Source organism: Pleurodeles waltl, chromosome 8 (genome assembly GCF_031143425.1).
Source record: "Pleurodeles waltl isolate 20211129_DDA chromosome 8, aPleWal1.hap1.20221129, whole genome shotgun sequence".
Classification (NCBI taxonomy): Eukaryota; Metazoa; Chordata; class Amphibia; order Caudata; family Salamandridae; genus Pleurodeles; species Pleurodeles waltl.
This window is the reverse complement of record NC_090447.1, coordinates 1,434,352,591-1,434,377,193: the sequence shown is the minus strand read 5'-3', so window position 1 is coordinate 1,434,377,193 and position 24,603 is coordinate 1,434,352,591. Positions and strand designations below refer to the sequence as shown.

The 24,603-nt window shown below is 46.8% G+C and overlaps 1 protein-coding gene across 4 annotated transcripts in view; it reads right to left on the bottom strand.

The window, feature by feature from the left end:
* Positions 1-24,603, bottom strand: part of SH3BGR (SH3 domain binding glutamate rich protein) — a 204,896-nt gene that overhangs the window by 35,159 nt on the left and 145,134 nt on the right. For all 4 annotated transcript variants that reach the window (XM_069202578.1, XM_069202581.1, XM_069202579.1 and 1 more), the window contains exon 5: positions 19,597-19,653. In XM_069202578.1, the coding sequence (XP_069058679.1) occupies positions 19,597-19,653 (57 nt within the window). The remainder of the gene's footprint in view (positions 1-19,596; positions 19,654-24,603) is intronic.

Sequence of the window (24,603 nt, the reverse complement as noted above, 5' to 3'; positions counted from 1 at the left end):
ACATTGAGTGCTGTGTGTAAACGTATGTGATTCTTGAGTGACTTGGGGGGCCAGCGCACAGGGCGAAACAGGTTGGCAATAGGGCATTGGGCGCACCTAGCTTTACCTAAAATGCCAGTACTATCTTGGAACGTCAATGTTCCGTTAGCTAGTATTAAGAGGTCCACGGTGCTGCGATATATCAAGAGGTACTGCCAGGAAATTGTCCTCTTACAGGAGACCCACCTGGCTGGGACCCAATATATGTTTCTTGGGTGTTTTGGATATGACCAGGTGTTCCATGCTGGATTTTCCAGGGGATCTAGAGGGGTGGCGCTCCTGCTCCACAGGTCGCTGTATCTGCTGGTGACCCGGGTCCATGCTGACCCTCAGGGGAGATACATCAGTGTGGAGGGACGCCTAGCCAGCAGGCAGATTACAATAATTTTGTGCTATGCACCCAGGCAGCTCCTCAGATCCACGCACACCGAATTACGTAGCTTCCTGTTGTCCCTCCTGCAGGGCACCACAGCCATTGAGGGGGGCTTTTAATGCAGTCCCAGACCCGCTTCGGGATACTTCGCCCGGCCTCTGTCCAGGCAGACGGGCCAGGTTGTCGTGTCTCGTGACGTGGGCAGGCTCGCTGGCCTGTGCGATGCCTGGTGGGCGTGGCACCCACAGACGAGGGTATTCATGCATCAGTCAGCAGTGCACCACGAGGCGCTGATTGACCTGATATGGCTTCCAGCAGTAGACCTCTTAGGGCTGACTTCTATGTAAATATTGGCCACAGGATATCAGATCATGCGCCGATCTTGATGGACTGGGGGACTCCTGTGCAGACTCAATGACCTATGTGGCGCGCTTCAGTGCCTGGTACTTGAAAGACCCCGATTGAGTTGAATATGTTGACCAACAAATTGATCACTACTTTAAAGATAACGAAGGTTTGGTGACCTTGGCACAGATCCTATGGGCGCCAGCAATCTATTCAGGAGGGGGGTCATTAAGGGATACGTCGGACAAGAGGAGGCCATGCAATTGCAGAGGGTGACTGAGCTGGAGGGTGAGCTGGTGGACCTGGAAGGTCAAGCACAACAAACTTGGGGCAGGGAAACAGAGGAACGGTTGGTGATCTTGCGAGCTGAGATTCGGCAAGTATCACTCGCAGAGGCCAGGCAGTACTGGCAGGCCTCTACCCAGAGGGTTTATGAGTCAGGGGACAAGGCTGGGAAGTTGCTGTATTGGTTGGTGACCCGGGATGTGTCAGCCCGGGTGGTACCCCTCACTAGAGGCCGGACCGGGATTGCTCAGGAGGGCCTGGTGGAGATAGCACACACTTTTGCCTCTTACTATGAGGACCTCTACACCAGAGTGCCCCAACCCTCAGAGGAGCAGGAAAATCCCATTCTGAAAGACATTACCCTGCTCTCTATTTTGGTGTCCTTGGCCGTGGAGTTGGATCTGCCCTTGACCGAGGAAGAGGTCGATGCCATATGGCCATATTGGCTCACCAAACTGGGAAGACCGCAGGCCCGGGTGGCTTTACCATGGAATACTACAAGAGGTTCCGTCAGCACTTGGTGCCCCACCTTGTGAACGTCTATGAAGAGGCAACTCGACAAGGTGCATCCCCCCCCCCCAGCCTTGACTGTGCCACCATTGACTTACCCCATGACCAATGCTCATCATACCGACTCATCTCGCTGATTAACGCGGACATTAAAGTATTCACTAAAGCACTGGTTACTCGACTGCCCCGCACACTGCCTTTCCTTGTCTATCCCGACCAGTGCGGCTTCATGCCGGGTAGGAGCACGCGTCATTGTCTGTGAAGGGTTCAAGTGGCACTCTCCCAGGCGGGTAGACTGAAGGGTGACTTGGCGCTCCTCCTAGTGGATTTCCACAAGGCCTTTGATACCCTGGCATGGAACTTCCTGGAAAAGGTACTAACTTGCATGAGCTTCGGTCTAACGTTCAGAAGGAAGCTATTGAGCAGCTGGCGTGCCTCCTCCGGGGGGGACCTGCTTATGAAGGGCTGGCTGTTGGGGAGTGGCTGCGAAGACCGTGTATCCTTGTACGGAGATGACGTCCTGGTGTTTCTGGGTGTGGGCCTCGGGATTCTGGCCCCCAAAGCCTTGAGCTCCTCACGCTAAACAGTGAGGCCTCGGGTCGGTGCTTGAACTCTGGGAAATCGTTATTGGTGGAGATGTGGGGCCAAGCGGGGGTAAACGAATGGTGTACCACCATCCCGGTAAAGTGCAATGCCTTCAAATACCTGGGAATCCATCTCCCAACGATCCCAGAGCTGGCCTGTGAATTAAACTCCTAACCTCTTGCATGTGCTCTGGCTGCGGACCTGGGCCACTGGCAACGCCTGCACCGGAACCCTCTGGGTCACACTGCTCTTTTTAAGATGATCTGCCTCCCCCAATACTTGTACGTCTTGATAAACTTCCAGCACTTAGTGTCCCTGGCCTGGTTCCGATCCCTTACTTCTAAGCTCACCTCCTTTATATGGGCAGAGGGCGACATTGGGTGGCCTTCAGTTCGGCGAGGAAATATCCATACGAGGGCAGGATGGGAATACCAGATTTATACATCTACTCCCTGGCGGCACAGAGGGTCCCAATTAATGAGTGGTTTAACAAGGGTTGGGACGATCCGGCTTACCGGCTGGAGATCTGGCATGCTGGATTTGAAGGCCTCTTGGGACTTGTAGGAGGCTGGCCTGGCTTATAGTGGGTACCTTATGGTACTTACACCTTGTGCCGGCTCCAGTTATCCCTTATTAATAGATTAGTAGTGTTCTAGCAGCTTAGGCTGATAGAGGTAGCTATAGCAGAGCAACTTAGGCTGAACTAGGAGACATGCAAAGCTCCTACTATACCACTTATATCATATAGCACTATATCACAAGAATCACAATACTCAGAGTTACTAAAAATGAGGGTACTTTATTTTAGTGACAATGTGCCAAAAATATCTCAGAGGATATACTCCCTTAGGAGGTAAGTAAAATACACAAATGATACACACAAACCAAAATCAGGTAAGTAAACAGTTAGAAAAGTAGTGCAAACATTGTAGAATACAATAGGATGCAATAGGCCTAGGGGCAACACAAATCATATACTCTAAAAGTGGAATGCGAACCACGAATGGACCTCAGGCCTAGAGTAGTGTGTAGAGGGTCGCTGGGAGTGTAAGAAAACACTAAGGATGTCCAAGATACCCCACCCCAAGATCCTGAAAAGTAGGAGTAAAGTTACCCTACTTCCACAGTAACACACTAAAGTCGTGATAGGAGATTCTGCAAAGGCAACAACTGACTGCAAAGCACCGAAGACGGATTTCTGGACCTGAGGACCTGTAAAGGAAGGGGACCAAGTCCAAGAGTCACGCAAGTGTCCGGGGGGGAGGGGGGCAGCCCACTAAACCCCAGATGAAGGTGCATAAGGGCTACCTCTGGGTGGAAGAAGCTGAAGATTCTGCAACAACTGAAGATGCCAGGAACTTCTCCTTTGCACAGAAGATGTCCCACGGCATGCTGGAGGATGCAGAGTTGTTTCCACGCAGAAAGACCGCAAACAAGCCTTGCTAGCTGCAAGAGTCGCGGTTGAAGAAAATGGGTGCTGCCCGGGCCCAGGTAGGACCAGGAGGTTGCCCCTTGGAGGAGGAGGCAGAGGGGGTGCTCAGCAGCACAGAGAGCCCACGCAGAAGCAGGCAGCCCCCGCAGAAGCACTTGAACAGGCGTTGAAGAAATCTGAGCATGGCGGTCGTCTCAACACTACAAAGGAGGATCCCACGAAGCCGGTGGTCAACTCAGCGAGTTGAGCAAGGCAGGACGGAGTGCTGGGGACCTGGGCTATGCTGGGCACTAAGGATTCCTTGCAAAAGGGCACAGAAGCCCTAGCAGCTGCAGTTCACGTAGTACACAGGATTACTGTCTGACGTGGGGAGGCAAGGACTTACTTTCACCAAATTTGGACAGAAGAACCACTGGACTGTCGGGGTCACTTGGATCCAGCTCCTGTGTTCCAGGGACCAGGCTCGTCTAGATGAGAGGGGACCCAGAGGACCGGTGATGCAGAAGTTTGGCGCCTGCGTTAGCAGGGGGAAGATTCCGTTGACCCACGGGAGATTTCTTCTTGGCTTCCAGTGTAGGATGAAGGCAGACAGCCCTCAGAGCATGCACCACCAGTAAACAGTCGAGAAAGCCGGCAGGATTAGGCGCTATAATTTTGCTGGTAGTCGTCTTGCTACTTTGTTGCGGTTTTTCAGGTGTCCTGAAGCAGTCAGCGCTCGATCCTTGGCAGAAGTTGAAGAGAGAGATGAAGAGGAACTCTGGTGAGCTCTTGCATTCGTTATCTGAAGAGAAACCCACAGGAGAGACCCTAAATAGCCCTCAGAGGAGGATTGGCCACCAAACCAGGTAAGCACCTATCAGGAGGGGTCTCTGACGTCACCTGCTGGCACTGGCCACTCAGAGGCCTCCACTGTGCCCTCACACCTCTGCATTCAAGATGGCAGAGGTCTAGGACCCACTGGAGGAGCTCTGGGCACCACCCCTGGGGTTGTGATGGACAGGGGAGTGGTCACTCCTCTTTCCTTTGTCCAGTTTCGCGCCAGAGAAGGGGCTGGGGGATCCCTGAACCGGTGTAGACTGGCTTATCCAAGGAGGGAACCTTCTGTGCCCTTCAAATCATTTCCAAGGGCTGGGGGAGGCTACTCCTCCACAGCCCTTAACCCCTATTTCCAAAGGGAGAGGGTGTAACACCCTCTCTCAGAGGAAATCTTTTGTTCTGCCTCCCTGGGACTGGGCTGCCCAGACCCCAGGAAGGCAGAAGCCTGTCTGTGGGTTGGCAGCAGCGGTAGCTGGAGTGCAAACCACAGAGAGCTAGTTTGGCAGTACCCGGGGTCCATGCTGGAGCCCCGGGGATGCATGGGATTGGCACCCTAATACCAGATTTGGCATAGGGGGACAATTCCATGATCTTAGACATGTTACATGGCCATATTCAGAGTTACCACTGTGAAGCTACATATAGGTATTGACCTATATGTAGTGCACGCGTGTAATGGTGTTCCACTACTCACAAAGTCTGGGGAAATTGCCCTGAACAATGTGTGGGCACCTTGGCTAGTGCCAGGGTGCCCTCACACTTAGTAACTTTGCACCTAACCTTCACCAAGTGAGGGTTCGACATATAGGTGACTTATAAGTTACTTAAGTGCAGTGAAAAATGGCTGTGAAATAACGTGGTCGTTATTTCACTCAGGCTGCATGGCAGTCCTTTGTAAGAATGGTCTGAGCTCCCTATGGGTGGCAAAAGAAATGCTGCAGCCCATAGGGATCTCCAGGAACCCCAATACCCTTGGTACCTAGGTACCATATACTAGGGAACTATAAGGGTGTTCCAGTGTGCCAATAAGAATTGGTAAAAATGGTCACTAGCCTGCAGTGACAATTTTAAAGACAGAGAGAGCATAAGCACTGAGGTTCTGGTTAGCAGAGCCTCAGTGACACAGTTAGGCACCACACAGGGAACACATTCAGGCCGCAAACTATGAACACTGGGGTCCTCGCTAGCAGGGTCCCAGTGAGACATATAAAACACACTGACAAATAGGGTTTTCACTATGAGCACTGGGGTCCTGGCTAGCAGGATCCCAGTGAGACAGTAAAAATACCCTGACATATTGTAAAGATCACTCTTCCAGGTCTTCCTTTTTAACATCAATCTTTATTAATCATCAGTAGTGACGTGACACCTCCAGAACAGCTCCCCCATCCACTCTTCTCTCTTTCTCTCTTTCCAAGAATTCCTCTCTTCAGTCCTCCCTGTTCCATCTGACCTCACAGCTTACATCATGACATTCCATGCTCCACTAAGCACTAAGCACTTCATAATAGAAAATATCTTCACACATCTCCCCCTTATAATATACCAATAACTTAATAAGCAAGCAAACTATATACAATATATATACATATAAGAATCCAACCATGGATCTTGAATGTTTACAACAAAAGAACAATGAAGCAAACTAAAAACTATAAGAATAACTTATTACATAGCTTAACGATTAACTTTGCAGACACTACCCATACTCCATGAAGAACCATTTTCTAGGATCACCACATTTCTTTTCACTTCCTTCACCAGTTGGGGAATAGAGTATTTCCCCTTTCAGGACAATTCCACCTTTCCTTGTCACCACCCAATCACCCCTTTGTATTTCACAACGCTTCACACCCATTCTTTTGTTATAGTGTTGAATGTTTTCTCTCTGCATCTTTTCAACATTTCCTCTCACCAACTCTCTATCCACTATCACAGTTCCTTTGGTCCTTAACCACACCGGACACTCCTTCACACCTGGCTCCCACCCTTTTAAAGATACAAATGGCGACACTCCTGTTACCGAATGCTGAATTGTACGATACGTCCACATCATCCTATTCAACTCCCTTCTCCAAGGAAGATGATTGGCCAGTGATAACTGAATATTTTCCGTTACCATGCGATTTATCCTTTCTACCAAACCATTGGCCTGTGGACGGAAGAGAGCTACTCTTTCATGAATTATCCCCATTCTTCGTAAATAATCAGTCATTTCCAATGACACAAATTGTACGCCATTATCTGACACTATGGTCTTGGGAATTCCCTCCTCCATGAAGACATCTTCAAAGAATTCAAGAATGTTTTAGGTATTTACCTGATCAACCGTTTTTGCTACAAACCATTTAGTGTGATAATCCACCATCAATATTATGTACTTACTCTTCGCACCCAACCTGGAAATTGGTCCTATAAAATCCACTGCCAACTTCTCCCAAGGTCCACCTGGAAACTTCATAGGTGCCAAAGGGGCTTACCTTAACACTTTAGTCTTGGCACTATTAGCACAGGCAGCACATTTTTTTACAGTTTCTTCCACCTACTTATCCACCCCTGGCCACCAAAATGACTGCCTTATCTTTCTCTTCATCATTCCCCGACCTAGATGTCCCTGATGAGTGATATCAATGGTGTGTTTTCGAACACCTACAGGAGGAACAATTTGATCTCTTTTCAATAAACTTCCATTCTGCATGCTCAACTGATCCCTGACTCTGAAATACCCAGCCAGATCATTACTTTGTTCATATTCATTTCTCCAGCCATTAACCACCTAATCCTCCACATTCCGCATGACAGAATCACTCGCTTCCACATTTTCCCACTCCGGTAAAGTTATAGCTAACTCACCCAAAATTGTTTCTATGACACTTTCCATTCATTCCTCCACAATCTCATCTACATTTACCGGCATCCTTAAAAGATAATCTGCCACCACGTTCTTGTTTCCTCTGACAAACTCCACATCAAAATTGTACTCCATCACAGACAATAACCATCTAGAGATACGCAGTGTAACATTACCCTCTAACCCACGTGCACCTTTAAAAACATACGTTAGAGGTTTGTGATCTGTTCTTAATTTGAAGGGTAATCCCCACATGTGAAATCTAAAACGATTAATTCCCCAACAGCAAGCTAGGGCTTCTCTTTCTATTACAGAATATGAGATCTCTGCACCTCGCAACCTTCTTCAAGCAAAACCAATTTTACCTCAATATCAGTCTGGGATGTGAAGCATTTATAAGATTCACAAGAAGCTGTCAACACTTCCAGGAGTGAAGGTGTCTTCCTAAAATCAGTCTCCTGCACGGAAGTCCCTTGTCGCCAATGTAAAGATCACTCTTCCAGGTCTTTTTTAACATCAATCTTTATTAATCATCAGTCGTGACGTGACACCTCCAGCACAGCTCCCCGATCCACTCTTCTCTCTTTCTAAGAATTCCTCTCTTCAGTCTTTCCTGTTCCATCTGACCTCACAGCTTACATCATGACATTCCATGCTCCACTAAGAACTAAGCACTTCATAATAGAAAATATCTCCAAATGTATACTCACAAACAGGCCAAAAGTGGGAGTAACAAGGCTAGAAAGAGGCTACCTTCCTACAGGTCTGCTATATGGCGGCCGGGTTCCCCGAGCCGCCCCTCAATGTACACAAGTAGTAGTGAGGTGCTGGGGGGCAGCTGTGACCGACGCTTCACTAAACTGACACCCCTATGGCAGGGCATGTGGCTCCGGCAGGTTTCTGGGTTAGAGAGGTTTAAACAATGGGACAGTATTGGAATTACTTACCTGAGGGACGTGATCAGTAACGAGGGACTGATGTCATTCCAGCAGCTAAAGAATCACTACGCACTGGCTGATATCCAGTTTTTGTGCTTCCTTCAGTTGCGCCACACCCTGGGAACTCACCAGCCACCGACCTTGTCCCTCCCTGATCACAGCCCTCTTGAGGCGAAAATCCTACTGGGACGACTGGGGAAGGGTGCTATTACTTAGACCTACTGCTCATTAGTGACTAACGCGCCAGGCGGGCTTGCCGGGTTACGTGACAGGTGGGCGGCTTGGGTGGGAGATTTGGATGAGGATGATTGGACGGAGGCCTACCTCGCACCCGAGAGCTAGCAATATCTGTACGATTGAAGATGGTGCAGATAAACTATTTTCGCATGGCATAGCTCTCCCCATGGTGCTTGCGGCACATGAGCTCAGGGACCTCTTCGGTCTGCGCGAGGTGTGGTCAGCTGGGGCCACAGCTCCTGCATTTTGCCTGGGAATGTCCAACGGTGTGCCCCTTCTGGGAGGGGGTGGACTGGGAAGTCTCTGCGGCCCTGGGGCGCTCGATTGATTTGACTGGGAGGGTGGCGATATGGGGCCTTTTGGAGGAGTTTGAAGGGGCACAAATGGAAAGAATATTCATTGGGCTAGCCAGCCTAGTGGCCGAAGAAGACATTGCGCAACAATGATAAAGTCCTGAGACGCCGTCAGTCACAAAATGGCGAGCCGGGATGGATGGTGCTCTCAAGTAGAAAAGCCAATTTATGAGGCACGTGGCTGTCCTCAGAAGCATGAGGTGATCTGGGGGAAATGGAGGGCACACCGTGGACTGAACTTTTAACAGTATACTTGCCCTGGGGCAGGGAGGAGGGAGATTAGTTCCCAAGAACAAATCATGTGCATATCTATTTTATGTACTTGTGCTCCATAGTACTCACTGTACGGTTGTTGTCTTCTGTTCTCTATTTCAAAAAGGAAATAAACTTGGATATAAAAAAAGGGGACATATGCGAAGCCTACTGAGGTTCAGGGGAACATAAATGAAGCCTACTGGGCTCCAGAGAACCTAGAGTAAAGCTGCTGTGGTGTCAGGAACCTTTGGAGAGCCTGCTTACGTTCAGGATAAAGCATGAAGTGGGCTTTGTAGGAGGCAGGCTCAATTTATGGTGTACACGTATGATGTGGCACCCTATGGTGAGTCCATGCAACCCTTAGTGATAGTGTTCTGATGCCCAGATAAACAAAGCTCTCTAGGGGTAGGTGTGGAAAACAGCTTAGGCTTATCAAGGAGGAGTGTAAAGCGCTTACAAGAGCACAGTAGTAAGTCAGCAACTGCTACACTAGAAAGAACTACACCAAGGGCAAGATGTACGAAAGGATTTTACCCATTCTGTGTCTATGGGAAAAAGCTTTCGTACATATGGCCCCAAGTGTTGTAAAAATAAAGTATTCTTTATTACAACACTAAGACTATTCTAACTTTGGTCAATCTCTACTTGGAGATATCAACACCTAAAATTTACAATTAATAACAAGCAGGAAAAGCACAGAAATACATGAAGCCCTATTTGGGAAGGGGGGACCATATACTAAGAAAGTGTGTAAGAATGCATGTGCCCAACCAAGGTAAGTGTGTTAGAATCCAAATGGAATGGGGCAGTGAGAAATCACCAGAGGTAAGTAACAGACATCTAATCCCATAGGCATCTGGGTGCGGAGTTGTTATCGAGCCGGGTGTCTCATAGGCTAACACAGGTCTGTCACAGTTGGATTTCTTTGGATTAAGGACCCTTTCCAGTGGTCCCTGAGGAAACCAATTGGCGCAAAGAAGGCTGGATTCTACCCCTACCCGTAGATATCCAGACGATTGGAGCACCTACTCCAGGGAGCCCAGGAGAATAGAGGTGAAGTGACATCGGAAACCTTTGTTGGAGTTAATGGGAGCCTCGTTTGTCCAGCTGCTGTCGCAACCCTTGGTCCAGGTTGGTGGAACCCAAGGCTGGATTCCAGACATGAAAAACCTGAAAAAGAAGAGGACAGTGGCCAGACAACTCGGAGATGTCCAGGCGGTGCAGGTAGGCAATGCCCACCCTCTTGGAGGTGAAGTTCCTGCAGGACCGTGAAGGAAGAAGTCCAACTGTGGAGTCCTGGGGATTCAGGAGATCCTTACAGTCACCTACGAGATGTCCCACATTGCACGCCGGATTGCAGGAGGGTTAGTGGCCAGCAGCGGCACAAACAAGCCTTGGCAAATACAATTAGTTGCTGCAAGGAAGATTGCAGGTTCTTGGAGACCAGCAAGGTCCTAGTATCTCGACCCTTGGAGGGGATTCAGGGCAGGCCTTCAGTAGGAAGGAAAGCCAGCCAGATTCGGAGGAGCCCTCATGAGTGACCCACTGGCACAGGCACTGGGTGTCGCAGGAAGGCCTCAGCAGCACAACAAAACAGGAGTTCCACATTGCAGGAGCTGCAGAGTGGAAGCTGATCCTGGAGTTGTAGAGTGTTGGAGGCTGGGGCTTCTCGGAGCCTGAAGATCTCCTGGAAGAAGAGTCAAAAAGCCTTGGCAAGAGCAACAGTCTCCATGCTGCAGCAAGGACCCACCGTCTCCCAAGTTGCTTAGAAGACAAGGGGGACCCGGAGAGGACTACAGAACCACCATCTGTATTGCAGAGCCTTTTGATGTCCGTGGGACAGCAGGATCCACAAGCCGGTCATTGTCGTCTTGAGGTGCCTGTGGATGCAGGGGAGTGACTCCTTCACTCCAAGGCATATTCCTTCATGCATCTTGGATGCAAACAGAGTCTTTGTGAGCCTGGAGGATGCACAGCCACGGATGTTACAGAAATCTTGTGGGAGCTGGAGAAAGAAACAATGTTTCAGTTGGTGCCCTCCCAACTGGATACAGTATTGTTTTCAAGTCCAAAAGCAGACCAGCAGCGATTCCGGAGGCCAGGAGCAACATATCTCTTGCAGAGAGTTCCTCATAGGGTCTGGCTCAACAAATCTGAGGACCCACCTTCGGGGAAGCCCTCAACTAACCTTAAAAAGGGGGTTGATCACTCTCTGTAGTGACTCACCTATCAGATGGGGTCTGGGACGTCAACTAACTGGCCTGATTAGTCAGATGCTCCTAGGGGCCTCTGCCTACCTTGTTTCCAAGATGGCAGAATCAACCAGCCACCTGGCAGAGCTCTGTGCATCTCCCTAGGGGAGGAGCTGGACAGGGGGTTGGTCACTTCCCTGTCCTTTGTGTGGTTTCGCACCAGCGCAGGAACCAGGGGTTCCTATACTGGTGCAAGCCCGTTTATGCCAGGAGGGCACCAAATGTGCCCTTCAAAGCAGTCTAGTAGTGCTGGGAGGCGACCCCGCCCCAGCCCTGAGACACCTATTTCTAAAGGAGAGGAGGTCATAGCTCCCTCCTACAGAAAACCCATTGTTCTGCCTTCCCCTGCTCGAGTTAGGCTCAGCAGCAAGAGGGCAGAACGGTGTCTGGGGTCTGCAGCAGCATGGGCTGGCAGGCAGACCCTGAAAGGCTGTACAGGTAGAACTGGGGGATCCTCTAAGGAACCCCAGAGTACATGGTATGCAACTAGCAGTGGAATCAGTGTAGTTGCATGAGTCTAACATGTTTGATACCATTATGTAGTTGGACCACTCGTGTTGACCAGTGTCCACTTCATACCTTAAGATGGCTTCCCAGCACTTACAAAGCCCAGGAAATGGAGTTGGGATTTGTAGGGGTGCCTCTGGTCATGCAGGGGAAGACTCACACTTAGGAACATGCACCCTGCCCTTGGGCTGAAGGGCCTCCAGAGGGGTGACTTACAGTGTCTAAGTGCCGTGGCTAGGCTAAAAGGCAAGCATTATGTATGTGGTGAAAGGATTCAAGCACCATTTCATGCAGGCTGCAATGGCAGGCCTGTAGACAGTTTGCATGGGCTCCTATGGTTGGCATAATACATGCTGCAGCCCATGGGAGACCCCTGGTGCACCAATGCCCTGGGTACCTAAGTACTATATAATAGGGACTTGCATGAGTGCACCAGTATGCCAGTTGTGGGGGTAAAAAGCTACCAAGCAATCAAACTTAGACAAGAGAGCACAGACACTGGGGTCCAGTTTAGCAGGTTCCCAGTGTATTACAGTCTAAACACACTGACACCAGGCAAAAAGTCAGGGAAACCGTGTCAGAAAGATGCCACTTTCCTACAAGGTGCATATTACCAGACAACGCTCCAAGGAGTATTTGGGACTTGAGAGTTCCAATAGTAGAAGTTCCAAATTTTCAAGACATTTCTTTCCTGGTTTGGCTTTTTAGGACCCGGCCTACCATGGGCTCGAGGAACTGGGTTAAGTACCCCTTCAGCACCTGACTCTCAGTAGTAGTACAGGTGAAGTAGTCCAAGGCTTCTTGGGGAGGAGGTAGGTTTATGGCAAACAGCAGCTCATAACTCAAAATACTTTCAGCAAACCCCAACAAATGATTGTCCAGTCCCATACTTTCATTTATGGAAAAAGAATATTTCCCTACTAACACAAAGTGCAATAGGGCACACCACAAACTATATGCACAGTCTTCCTAAGACAGTACACGGGTGAGCTCTTGAGTACCACTTCTCCTTCTAAGGATCATGTTTATTCCTCTTTTATGTGTGGCGACATGCAAGCTAGGCCATGATCTAGAGTTCAAGTTTTAGAAGTTCTACAATGGCTTTGAAAAAAACAATGTATTGATGTGCCATAGTGCGTCAGTCAGACCAAGATCCCCCGAAGCCCGATAGCCTGGTAGTCAGACTTGTTAGCTCTCGCTGGAGTGGTGGCTAGGAGTTCCTGGTCTGCAGCCCAGCAGTGAGCAGAAGTTGGGGTGCTCCGGTCAAGGCGGCAAATGTCCATAGTGTTCCTACTAGTATCCGGTAAGAGTCTCTCTACGTCCAGTGGCATGTCTTGGATACTCCTGGATTCGAATAGTTGCCCTCTTCTTCATGGGTCATGACCCACTTCTCCTTCACAGCTTCACGCTGGTTAAGGGCAACGGCCCTTCCACCACAGCTCCTTCCTGAAATATCGGGGGTTGTATTAGTGGACACACAGCGACTGCCCTTTCCAGGTTACAGTGATACTTAAGACGCTAACATAATTTTTGGTACAGCTGCACCAGGGTGACAGGGTTTACCACAGGCCGCTTCTGGCATACAGGATTGCGAGCAGCATAAACAAGTCGTTGGCACTCACCAGATAACAGTGTTGCACAGGGCTGCGGCCCTCGTTTTGACACACAGCAGCACCAGGGGCGATGACACTCGTTCTTGACTGTGGCAACACCAGGCACGGGGTGCAAATTCTGCACACGGGCAGACAGCCTGATCGGTGTCAGCGTGCACATGGGTAGACAGCTCGATTGGGGGAGCAGTCCCGACAGACCTAAATCTCACTCTCTGCTCCCGGGATCCACTCAGCATGATCTTTGCTCCTTTCAAGCGATTATCCTCTTCTCTCAGGGTCCTTTGGTCTTGGGTCATGCAGAAGTTGGTGGTCCAGGCAAGTGTTCTTGATACTCTGGGGTGATGTCCCCTCACCGGTCATGTGAGACTGGCAGATCCTCTGCTCCAAGTCCTGGTCACAACAGGCCGGTGTTTGGTTCATTCAGAAACTGAATGAATAATAACAATGTTTTTAAATGTTGTTTTTATCCTCACACATCTGCTGTTCAAAAACGGAGGTCAAATGTCAGCTTATGTCTTACTACAAATTGCTGCTTATTTTATCCTAGAGATTGGTATTCACTATTCTTTCTCTGACTGCAATTAGAGGATTTTGTTAAGAGGGCTGTCTGACAATCATTGTAAAACAAAATGCTGTAAGGTGTCAGTTTTTTTTCTAACACACAGCATTTAAATAGCTTGGAAATGAACATTAAAAATAATTCCCAATACATCAAGAATTAAGGAAGCACATTTTGTGTAATTCAGAAGGGGAATGGAAACAAAGATATAAATAGGACCAAAACAAATAAAAACACTTTACTTGATGATGTGCAAATGAGAAATACTCACAGAAACCTTGTTTTCAAACATTATTGTTTGTAAAATATATAGTTTTATCAGTCAAACTCCATGTCAGTGGGAAATTGTGTGGCCATCTCAACTGAACATGTACTGACTGCAAATGACAGAGTGCTACCACTTCATGATTTGATAATATATTTGCTAAAAGGGAGAGTTTATAAACATGAACTGAGAAATATTCCTATTCCTGCTCTGATGTCAATGCTGTTTGTAAACTAAGAGGCAAGTCAGGGGTCATGTGTACCCTATTCGTGGGCTAGATTTGTATTATAAATGGAGCAAAAGTTTAGTCTATTAAATCAAACAAAAACGTTTTTTGTACAGTAAACACGCTGAACTCACATATTTGAAGGTGCTCTCATATGTGATGATGAAGAAAAAGGCAAATCAGTTAAATAAAATATTAACCCAGGACCACATAATTTGAGATCAAACAAAATGTACTAGCGGAGCACAACAATTTTTTTTCTTTCTTTCTTTCTTTTTTCTAAAGTATTGATAATCAAGAAGTCAAAAAAGTCAAATATGACTATATAAATAGTAAATTGTGATAGATTGTCCACAATCCATATACATTCATATATTATTAACCTCAAGCAATGTAGGTTCTCATAATTTTATATAATGAAAATATTTATTTCAAAAATGGGTGACAATAATAAATAGCATACAACACTAAACCCCTACAGTAGACAACCAATCAACATAAAAGACATAATGTAAATAGATACAATAAAAGTCCATAATCTAACACAGAAATAAACTATGAGTCTTAGATTAAGCCTTGACGAAGTCCAATGTGTGGACGAAACACGTGTCGGCTGATGTTACATGTGGATTCGACAAAATATCATCCGGTCCTTTAACTCATAGTTTATTTCTGTGTCACCAATTTTTGAAATAAATATTTTCATTATATAAAATTATGAGAACCTGCATTGCTTGAGGTTAATAATATATGAATGTATATGGATTGTGGACAGTCTATCACAATTTACTAATTATATAGTCATATTTGACTTTTTTGACTTCTTGATTATCAATACTTTCAAAAAAAGAAAGAAAGAAAGAAAAAAAAATTGTTGTGCTCCGCTAGTACATTTTGTTTGGTTCTATTGTTACGGTCTTTTCTTTGAAAAACCGGAAAGCACATCAGGGCAACGATGTGCATCAGTGTATGAGCACTACCTAACAGCATTTATACTTGGGTAAATTAGGAAATGTGCATTGATACTGTTGCTTAGTGTTGCATAATTTGAGATCAGTTCATGGGTCAAGAGTATTGCAGTTAAATCGAGTAGATTATTCGAATCACAAGATTTGCAGGTCTGGTAACATTTTTATAATTTTTTGAGCCCTGCCTACACATTAACGTGGTGCACTCAAACATGCATGTGCTATCCAGCCTGATGTAGGTCAAGCTTGATCTGAGCACACTGCAGCTGAGCTTTCGGTGAGTGAACCTTATTATTTGATTATTCACTCTAATGTATACTGACACCACCGCGCTCATGCTACTCAGCTCCTGGTAAGGGCAGTAGCCCTCCACCAATATGAGAACAGGGCGTGGTGCACCCCTCCCTGTCTAACCAGGCCTCATTCAGTGAGGCAGGTCCCGATCATGGCACACACACATGATCCATGTTTGCTCATAACTAAAAATTTGTTACCAATGATCCAGATATCACCACAGCTGGGCAGGGGTTCTCATCTGGTACCATGCAAGGGATTAGCGTTCATTTTCCATTAACCATATAATTAACGCTATCCTATCCTCTCAAGAAGTAGTAGCTTAATTCATAACGGTACAATCTGAGTACTGCATTAAAGCAATGTCAGTGCTTTTATTGCAATAAGTATTTTAAAACCGAGCATGCACTTTGCAATATATTACACATTTTTTGTTTAGTTCAACAGGTGTTTGGAGCATTCAATTAGAGTATTCTGTGCTCCAAATGTCCTTTCTTTGGCAGGACTCACACCTGCCCCACCAAACACGCTACCCAACATGACTTTGTTTGGTAAAATAAAAATACAAGTAAGTTATCCAGCACCACAGATCTCTACCTTAAGAATCACCCCTCCCTCCAAGCCAGGAAAACCTAAAACGTTTTAGCATCGCTCATGACCACATCCGCATACAATGACTGGTGCCAGAGACAACTGCCGTGCCTCAATTTCATTGTATTAAATTCCGAAAATGAATGATATTCGCTTAGAACCCAATATTTGGTTGGGGCGGATGGGGCAGAGGAATAAATGTGCAGGCTCTAAAGCACTAAAATCATCTCTTTATTTATCATCAAGGAATTGAGGCTCAGCAAGTCTCGATTCGTGTTATTTAGACGTTCTTCTCTCGTGTGCGTTTCTTTTCCGGGGTATGTGTGACAGTGTGAGTGATTTTCATCACACCCACTACATACCAGCTGCTAGGAAGACTGCATCCCCCACTAAGTTTCGACAGGTTAAACCTGCTGGAATTTAAAAGCAGAAAAATAGCAGCTAGGGACCAGGACATAAGGATTTGGTGTGGTCAGAATGAACAGCGTTCATGGATAAAAAGTCGGGACGGACTGAAGGTGTGGCGCATGGAACATGCCCTCTTGTCAAACGATACGAATGTGCTTGTATTTATGCATTTTCAGAGAGCATACTGTAGCTTTATGGAAAAATTTATAAACAACCCTTTCTCTCTAATGCACGGCAATAAATCAATCAAATTCCATTTATACACTGCACGGCTGCTTCATAAGAGGCGGCCCCGATACTATGGGCAAAGAAACTGACCTGAGAGTGAAAGAAACAGGATAAGCATCAAAGGTTTGTAACCACTTTTTAGGGACCAGCACGCAAGCGCTATAGCCTGCTGTAATCTCTCTGTGGGCTTTTAACCACACCCACCAGTTTCGTTGGTTCGTGGGCTTGCCTTTTAAAAATCACTTGATTTTATTTATGAAAGGCGTGCATACGTCATGCCTTTTCCAGTGTTTAGCCCTCCTCGACCGCGCCGGCCAACTACTGAAAACATACAAGGCTCCATGTTTTCTGCATGGTTTTTGAACTACTTTTTCTTTTTATTTCCTAGGCAGTGCCATCTCGCGGCACACCTGCCGATACGTTTGACTGCAAGCAAACTGTTTCCTTTTGTGTGCTCCTTCACGCTTATGGCATGGCGCTTTAAATCGGGTCGCTTATGTAAAACTGTACTACTTTTTATTTTCATTTTATGTGGCAACGCTAATAGCTCTAAGTCGAGCAAATGCAAGACCCATTGCATTGCAAATGCTTGTTTAAGATGTATTCAGACGGAGCCATACGAAGGCTATTGGGCAGAGCATTCCAAAGTTTGGTCATCAAAAATGCAAAGGATCTATCCCCTTTTCTAGCCTTAATGATTTTTGGAACCTGTAGATGGGTCCGTGCCCTGAAAAGCCCCTAAATGTGAGGGAAAGAGCATTGAACTTTATAGGATTGGCAATTGTGTGCAAGATGTGTTTTTGGTAGGAAATGACACAGCGCCTGTCCACAAGAAGAAGAGCCACAGTGAATTAGATGGAACATGTATTTTAGGTTGTGTTGCGACCTCTTGTGGTCACACACTAACAACAATCACCAGAATGTAGTAGTTTATTGGGATGATCAGAAGTGTCTTAAAAACGACCCGACTGAGTTTTGCCTCAGCAGGGTTAGGCCAAGGGGTGAGGCTTTGAATAAACAAATGAAAGGAGACCCGGGACTGAGAAGGTCAGACGGACAGTAAACTAGTAGTAAAGGGTATGTGTTTTTCCTTTCCAAATACAGTTTTCAAACTACTATTAAAAAATGACGCAGACTCGTGTCTAAATTGCACGATAAAAGGGCTTGATTACAAGTGTGACAGAAAATTCCAACCCCTGCATAGAACTTGTTTGCTCACCATTTCACACTGCGCAGGAATCAAGTAATTGCATTCATCACATCTGCTATTTACAGAGTGCGATGAAGTGTGCAATTTCTGATAAATTCATGGAGGGGACTGTGGGAGAGGAGAGAGGGGGCTGTGAGATATTTATCAGGCCATGTGGATTTTAGTTCACCAAAATCTGCAAAGTCAGGATAGGTGCAATTTATTAACCCCTCCATAAATGTTGAGCCCCGGGGTGTCGGATTTTTTGGGATGCAACACTTAGAGCCTCAACAGGAATTCGGCAAACGGACTTCCGACTGAGAGGTTGCTGCCACACTGGCAACATCCCCGCCAGATCCATTAAGAGTTTCCCGCTAGGCTGGCAGGCGGAAACCGAGGTTTCCACCTGCCAGCCTAGTGGGAAACAGGTTACAGCATTCTCTCCAGCTTGTAATCGAGCCGGCAGCAACGCTGAAGCCGGCAGGCAGGGTGCACCGGCACCATCGCAAAGTTCACTGTCTGCAAAGCAGACAGTAAACACTGCGATGATGCTCAGCAGGTTGGGCCCTGCACTGACCATGCCAAGGGCATGGCCAGTGCAGGGGCCCCCCTGTGGCCGCCTGCACCTGTTCTCTGTCAGCCCTTTTCATGGCGGTGTTACCACAGTGAAAAGGATGGTGGAGAACGAGGTCATAAGACACAGGGCAGATTAGGATCTCTGCCACCCACAGAACGCCAAGATCCAAGATCCTGGCGGAGCTGGCAGTCGGACCGCCAGGGTTGTAATGTGGTGGTCGGACTGCCGCCAGACCACCACCACGAGTGTCATAAGACCACCACACTCCTAATGAGAAGCCCTTAGCGTTCTTTTAACTTACTGCACCTGTTGCCAAATGTATAACATACAAAGGAGCTGATAAGAATAAGGCAAGCTCATTTTCTTTTAATATTGCAATCAAATTATTACAACATATAACTCAATACTCAAGAAACAAAAAACAGCTCTCATTAAAAGCCCTCATTACAAGTGGTCCGGTACCTGGTAATAATTGTTGCAACTGATAAAATACAACTACGTTGAGTTATAATTTATGAGATGTGATATATTCCACACAATTATGAGTTGTGGGAGAATAACATGAGGGCTTTGGTGCTTCCTGCACCAAAATCAGCATATTCTGGTAAACACAGGGCTTTCCCCCCATTAAATATTGGCAAGTTTGACCGATATTTATCTCAAAACTCGCAATTGCAAATATATATAGTAACATAAGGCTACAGCTTATAGGGGCTTATTTACAAGCCCCATAGTCCTTATGTTGGGTGTCGCAAAAGTCTGTAAACTCTGTGATCTTTCTTTTACAGTAATACTACATTATCACCTTTCTTCCTGATTATTACATAAACAATTGCTTCAGCATGCAAGGCTGAGGAGAAATGTAGTAACATTTTCTTTGCTTGTACCAATAGAGGTTACCTTAGTGTCTTCTACCTGTGGTACACTGTCTTCAATAAGTGGTGAGCTGCCAATGTCCTGTCAACAGAGCAAAGAAAAGTTTAATAAACTAGGTGGAAGGGAAATGGCTTCAAAAGAAAGCTACATATATCAAGCACAGGGAATTGGAATACTAAGTTAAGGAGAGTGAGATATAACTTTACTCACACACATTCCAAACAGAAGGAAGCACGGAACCAGGTTTTATTAAAGATATCATTTGATCGCCTTTACAAGATTGAGCGGAGTAGCAAGGCACTCTTTAGTGAATCTTCAGGAATACTGTGTTTAGCAATCGACAAGAAACAAAGAACTTAGCAATTCAAAAATAAAAATGCTGCAAAAATTAATAAGGGGTACGTGATGGACAAAGGTATATAATTACCAATAAAAACAACACATTAAATATGACAGGAATGGTGGAAAAGTTTCTGAGCCCTCTAGAGGTTAATGGCAGTGGAAAGAAATGGAGAAGGAAAATGTGGGGATAACCAAAGTTTAAAAGAAGTTGTCAAGCCCCCCGACTGTATAAGAGGGCTGGGATGCGCCCTGGTCTACATACACACGTTCTGCATAGTGAACAGTCTAATCCAAAGCAAATCTTCTAAAACCAAAATTTAAAGCTCCACGTCCTCAAAGGATCATATTCCTCACTGCCAATCTGCACACAGTATTGCCCATAGCTCTGCAAGAGATTGCACCTATCAGTCCTTATCTGGACTCATCCAATAGCTCACACCTCCTGTCTTATGTGGTGGCAAAATCCAACAAGGTATGAGGTGTAAGAGGTCAAAGCAGACTGGCCCAGTGAGAAGGGCCATAGTGGATCGCTAAACTGGTAAGATGCCGCAGGACAATATGGTACAGTGACTATCCATGAAGACAGCTCAGGCACATATGAGGTGGAGAAGAACATACATTCCACTAGGACATCTAGGGCACCTAGGAAGTGAAGAAGAACATAGAATCCAGTGGGACATCTAGGGGGCCTAGGAACTGGAGAAGAACATACAACCCAGTGTGACATCTAGGGCACCTAAGTAGAGAAGAACATGCATTGCAGTACCTAAGAAGTGAAGAACATTTAATCTAGTGGGACATCTAGGACACTTAAGGAGTGAAGAACATACAATCCATTTGGACATTTAGAGCAATTAAGAAGTAAAGAACAACATATATTGCAGTTAGAGAGTGGGAGGTGATAACAAATATTGTCTTAAGACTGGCCACAAGAAGAATGGAGTTGGGTATGAGGGACTGGGGTAAATGGAATAACGTAAGTGGTTAGTGCATGGATGAATTAATGGATGGACGACTGAGCGTATGGGTGGACAGGTGGGTAAAAACCTGGAAGGATGGCCAAGTGGATAAATAGGTGGGTGTGGATAGATGAAAGAGTGTAGAATAAGTGAGCGTGCTAGACTGATGAATAGGTAAGATACTTAATTTGCACTGATGACATAAATAGGGCGCAGACATTGTTGCAAATACATTATTGGCAGAAGGCTGCTTCCCCTCACGCCACTGATACTGACTCATACATGTATTAATGGTCCAACCATATTTCAAGCTATTCACTCATTCACCTTTCTGTGCATTCATTCATCCATTCAACCATACATTAACTCATTCTTGTCTTTACCCATGCATAGTTAGGCATGCAAACTCAACAAACAAGGAAGTACTTTCAGATTGCACACCTACTTATGACCAATCCTAGAGTAAATTGAAGGACCCATATAATAACCTATGCATTATGCCTTTGTATGTGTAAATACTGAAGTATAAAATAATGTGCAAGTTTAAGTACTGCATACGTTCAGAATCATAAATTAACCAGTAGAACAGCATAAGCAATAGAAATCAGAGAGTCATTCTTAGCACAACGTAGTTTTGTGTCATGTGTAACACCTTTAGGCCCTCATTCTGACCTTGGCGGGCGGCGGAGGCCGCCCGCCAAAGTCCCGCCGTCAGATTACCGTTCCGCGGTCGAAAGACCGCGGCGGTAATTCTGACTTTCCCGCTGGGCTGGCGGGCGGTCGCCTTCAGACCGCCCGCCAGCCCAGCGGGAAAGAGGCTTCCACGATGAAGCCGGCTCGGAATCGAGCCGGCGGAGTGGAAGCTGTGCGACGGGTGCAGTTGCACCCGTCGCGTATTTCACTGTCTGCGCAGCAGACAGTGAAATACATGTAGGGGCCCTCTTACGGGGGCCCCTGCAATGCCCATGCCAGTGGCATGGGCACTGCAGGGGCCCCCAGGGGCCCCGCGACCCCCCCCTACCGCCATCCGGATCCCAGCGGTCGGACCGCCGGGATCTGGATGGCGGTAGGGGGGGTCGGAATCCCCGCGGCGGTGCAGCAAGCTGTGCCGCCGTGGAGGATTCAATGGGGCGGCGGTACACTGGCGGGAGCCCGCCAGTGGTGCCGGTCCGACCGCGGCTTTACCGCCGCGGTCGGAATCCCCATTGGAGCACCGCCGGCCTGTCGGCGGTGCTCCCGCGGTCCTCCGCCCTGGCGGTCAAAGACCGTCAGGGTCAGAATGAGGGCCTTAGTCTTTACCAGCTTTTTTAGCCCACAGCACTTAACATTATGGGAGTTTTAGTTGTGGTAGGTCTAGCCCGAGATAGTGCATGTCCTGTCACTTGTGAGACATTTTGTTAGCTTAAAGGGGTCTTAGAGCCCGCACACTGCCTACCATTAGTTTGTTTCATCATCACTCCTATTTGCTTGCTCCTGTTTGGCCAACTAGTGCCAGCTTCAGTTTCTCTTTACATGTGTTATCCTACCCTAGATCATGACCCAAGAACTACTTCTTTCCACTGCTCCTGCTTTACTGGAGGTACTTTTTTCCTTTTTTATGTTCAGCACTGCATAAGAATGTATGTGTTTGCTGGTTGTCTCTCTCCATCCTCCAACCCCGCTCTGAGTGGTTGCTTCCTCCTCCCACCTTCCTCGTTGCTGCTTAACCCAATCCTTCCCTCTCACGCTATTGCTTGACCCATCCTCCACCCCGCCCTCCTATCACTGCTTGCCCAGTCCATACGATGCCCTGAACCTGCTGTTGCTTCCCCCTTCCTGGCCCCACCCCATCGTGTCACAATAAAGTGCTATAATGAGGCTAGCAGTGACTGCGTTTCAGCACTTTTTTCCTAACCATTAGCCAAGCTGCACAGAAGTCAGACTGCTGTATAACATGGCTAAAACGCACTGGCAAAGCCAATGGCTCTTGCACAGGCGGGACTATTGGTTTTGGCAATGCTTATTTTTAACATTGTATGTATGAGGTGTGAAATACTCCAGCAATCAATGCACTATCAGCTAATAAACAGGCCTTGTTACATGTGTCACAAGAAACCTGGGGTGCTTTTCATCTATGAGTAAAAAGTGCACAACCACGAGTATGAGTAAAAAGTACAGGTAGTAGTAACCTTTGAGTGGCGGTAGAAAAATGGAACAAAATAGTAACCAATGATTAATGATGGAAGAAAATCAGTGACAGAAATGAAGTGGCGAGTTGTAAAACTCCTATAGTGACCTATGAAATAATGCTAGAAATAGGAGTCCAAGGTATTAGTCTTGATTTGAAAGAAGTTTGTGAGTTGACCAGCAGTAGAAACTTTCTTCTATGAATAACCCTAGATCTTAATCAGAATTTTATCTTCCAAAAACACTTTCGGGAAAATTGTCTTAATGGGCATATAAGAGGTTGCTTGGCCTTTAGAACTCCAGTGAAGAGAAACAGCCCTTCTTATACAGCAGGACAAAGGTGCTACTATACAAATAGGCACAACTAAGGGATTTCACATGACTTAACAAGCGCCTCAAAACACAGTTGTTAGGTGGCATGGGTTCCCAACACTGCTGCAACTCCTTTAACATTTCTGTTGTCATTACACTGTAAACTGGTGCTTTGTCTTCTTTCATTCTTTGACAGATTTCTTTGGATGGTTCTCAACAACTCTGTAGCTCTCATTATTCAATAAGATCCTACATGAATACTTTTGTCAGTGTGACTCGTCCCCACAGACACACAATGTAGGAAAGTAGCCTCTTTCTAGCTTGGTTACCCCCACTTTTGGCCTGTTTGTCAGTGTGTTTGACTGTGTCTACTGGGATCCTGCTAATCAGCACCCCAGTCATTATGCTCTCTTCCTAAAATTATGGTTATTGCACACTTGAAACCCAGTATTTCACCCAGAATTGGCATACTGGTGCCCCCTTATAAGTCCCCAGTATATGGTACCTACGTACCCAGGGCATTGGGGTTCCAGTGGATCCCTACGGGCGGCAGCATTTCTTTTGCCATCCATAGGGAGCCCATGCAAAGGCTTCTACAGGACTGCCATTGCAGCCTGTGTGAAAAGGTGCATGCACCCTTTCACTGCTATTTACACTGCACCAGGTCACTTATAAGTCACCCCTATAGCAGACCCTCCAGCCCTGAGGGCAGGGTGCAGAGTACCTGTGTGTGAGGGCACCTCTGCACTAGCAGAGGTGCCCCCACAACCTCCAGGACCATTTTCCCAGACTTCGTGAGTGCAGGGACGCCACTTTACACGTGTTCTGGACATAGGTTGCTACCTATGTCCAGCTACATAATGGTAACTCCAAACACAAGCATGTTTGGTATCAAACATGTTGGAATCATACCCCAATGCTTTTGCAAGCATTGGTTGTGTGATTCCATGCACTGTGGGGGCTCCTTAGAGGACCCCCGGTATTGCCATTCTAGCCTTCTGAGGTTTTCCAGGCAGCTCCAGCTGCTGCCACCTCTCAGACAGGTTTCTGCCCTCCTGTTGCTTGAACAGTTCAAGCCCAGGAAGACAGAACAAAGGTTTTTCTTTGGGAGAGGGGTGTTACACCCTCTCCCTTTGGAAATAGGTGTTACAGGCTTGGGAGGGGTAGCCTCCCCAAGCAGCTGGAAATGCTTTGAAGGGCACATTTGGTGCCCTCCTTGCATAATGCAGTCTACACCGGTTAAGGGAACCGC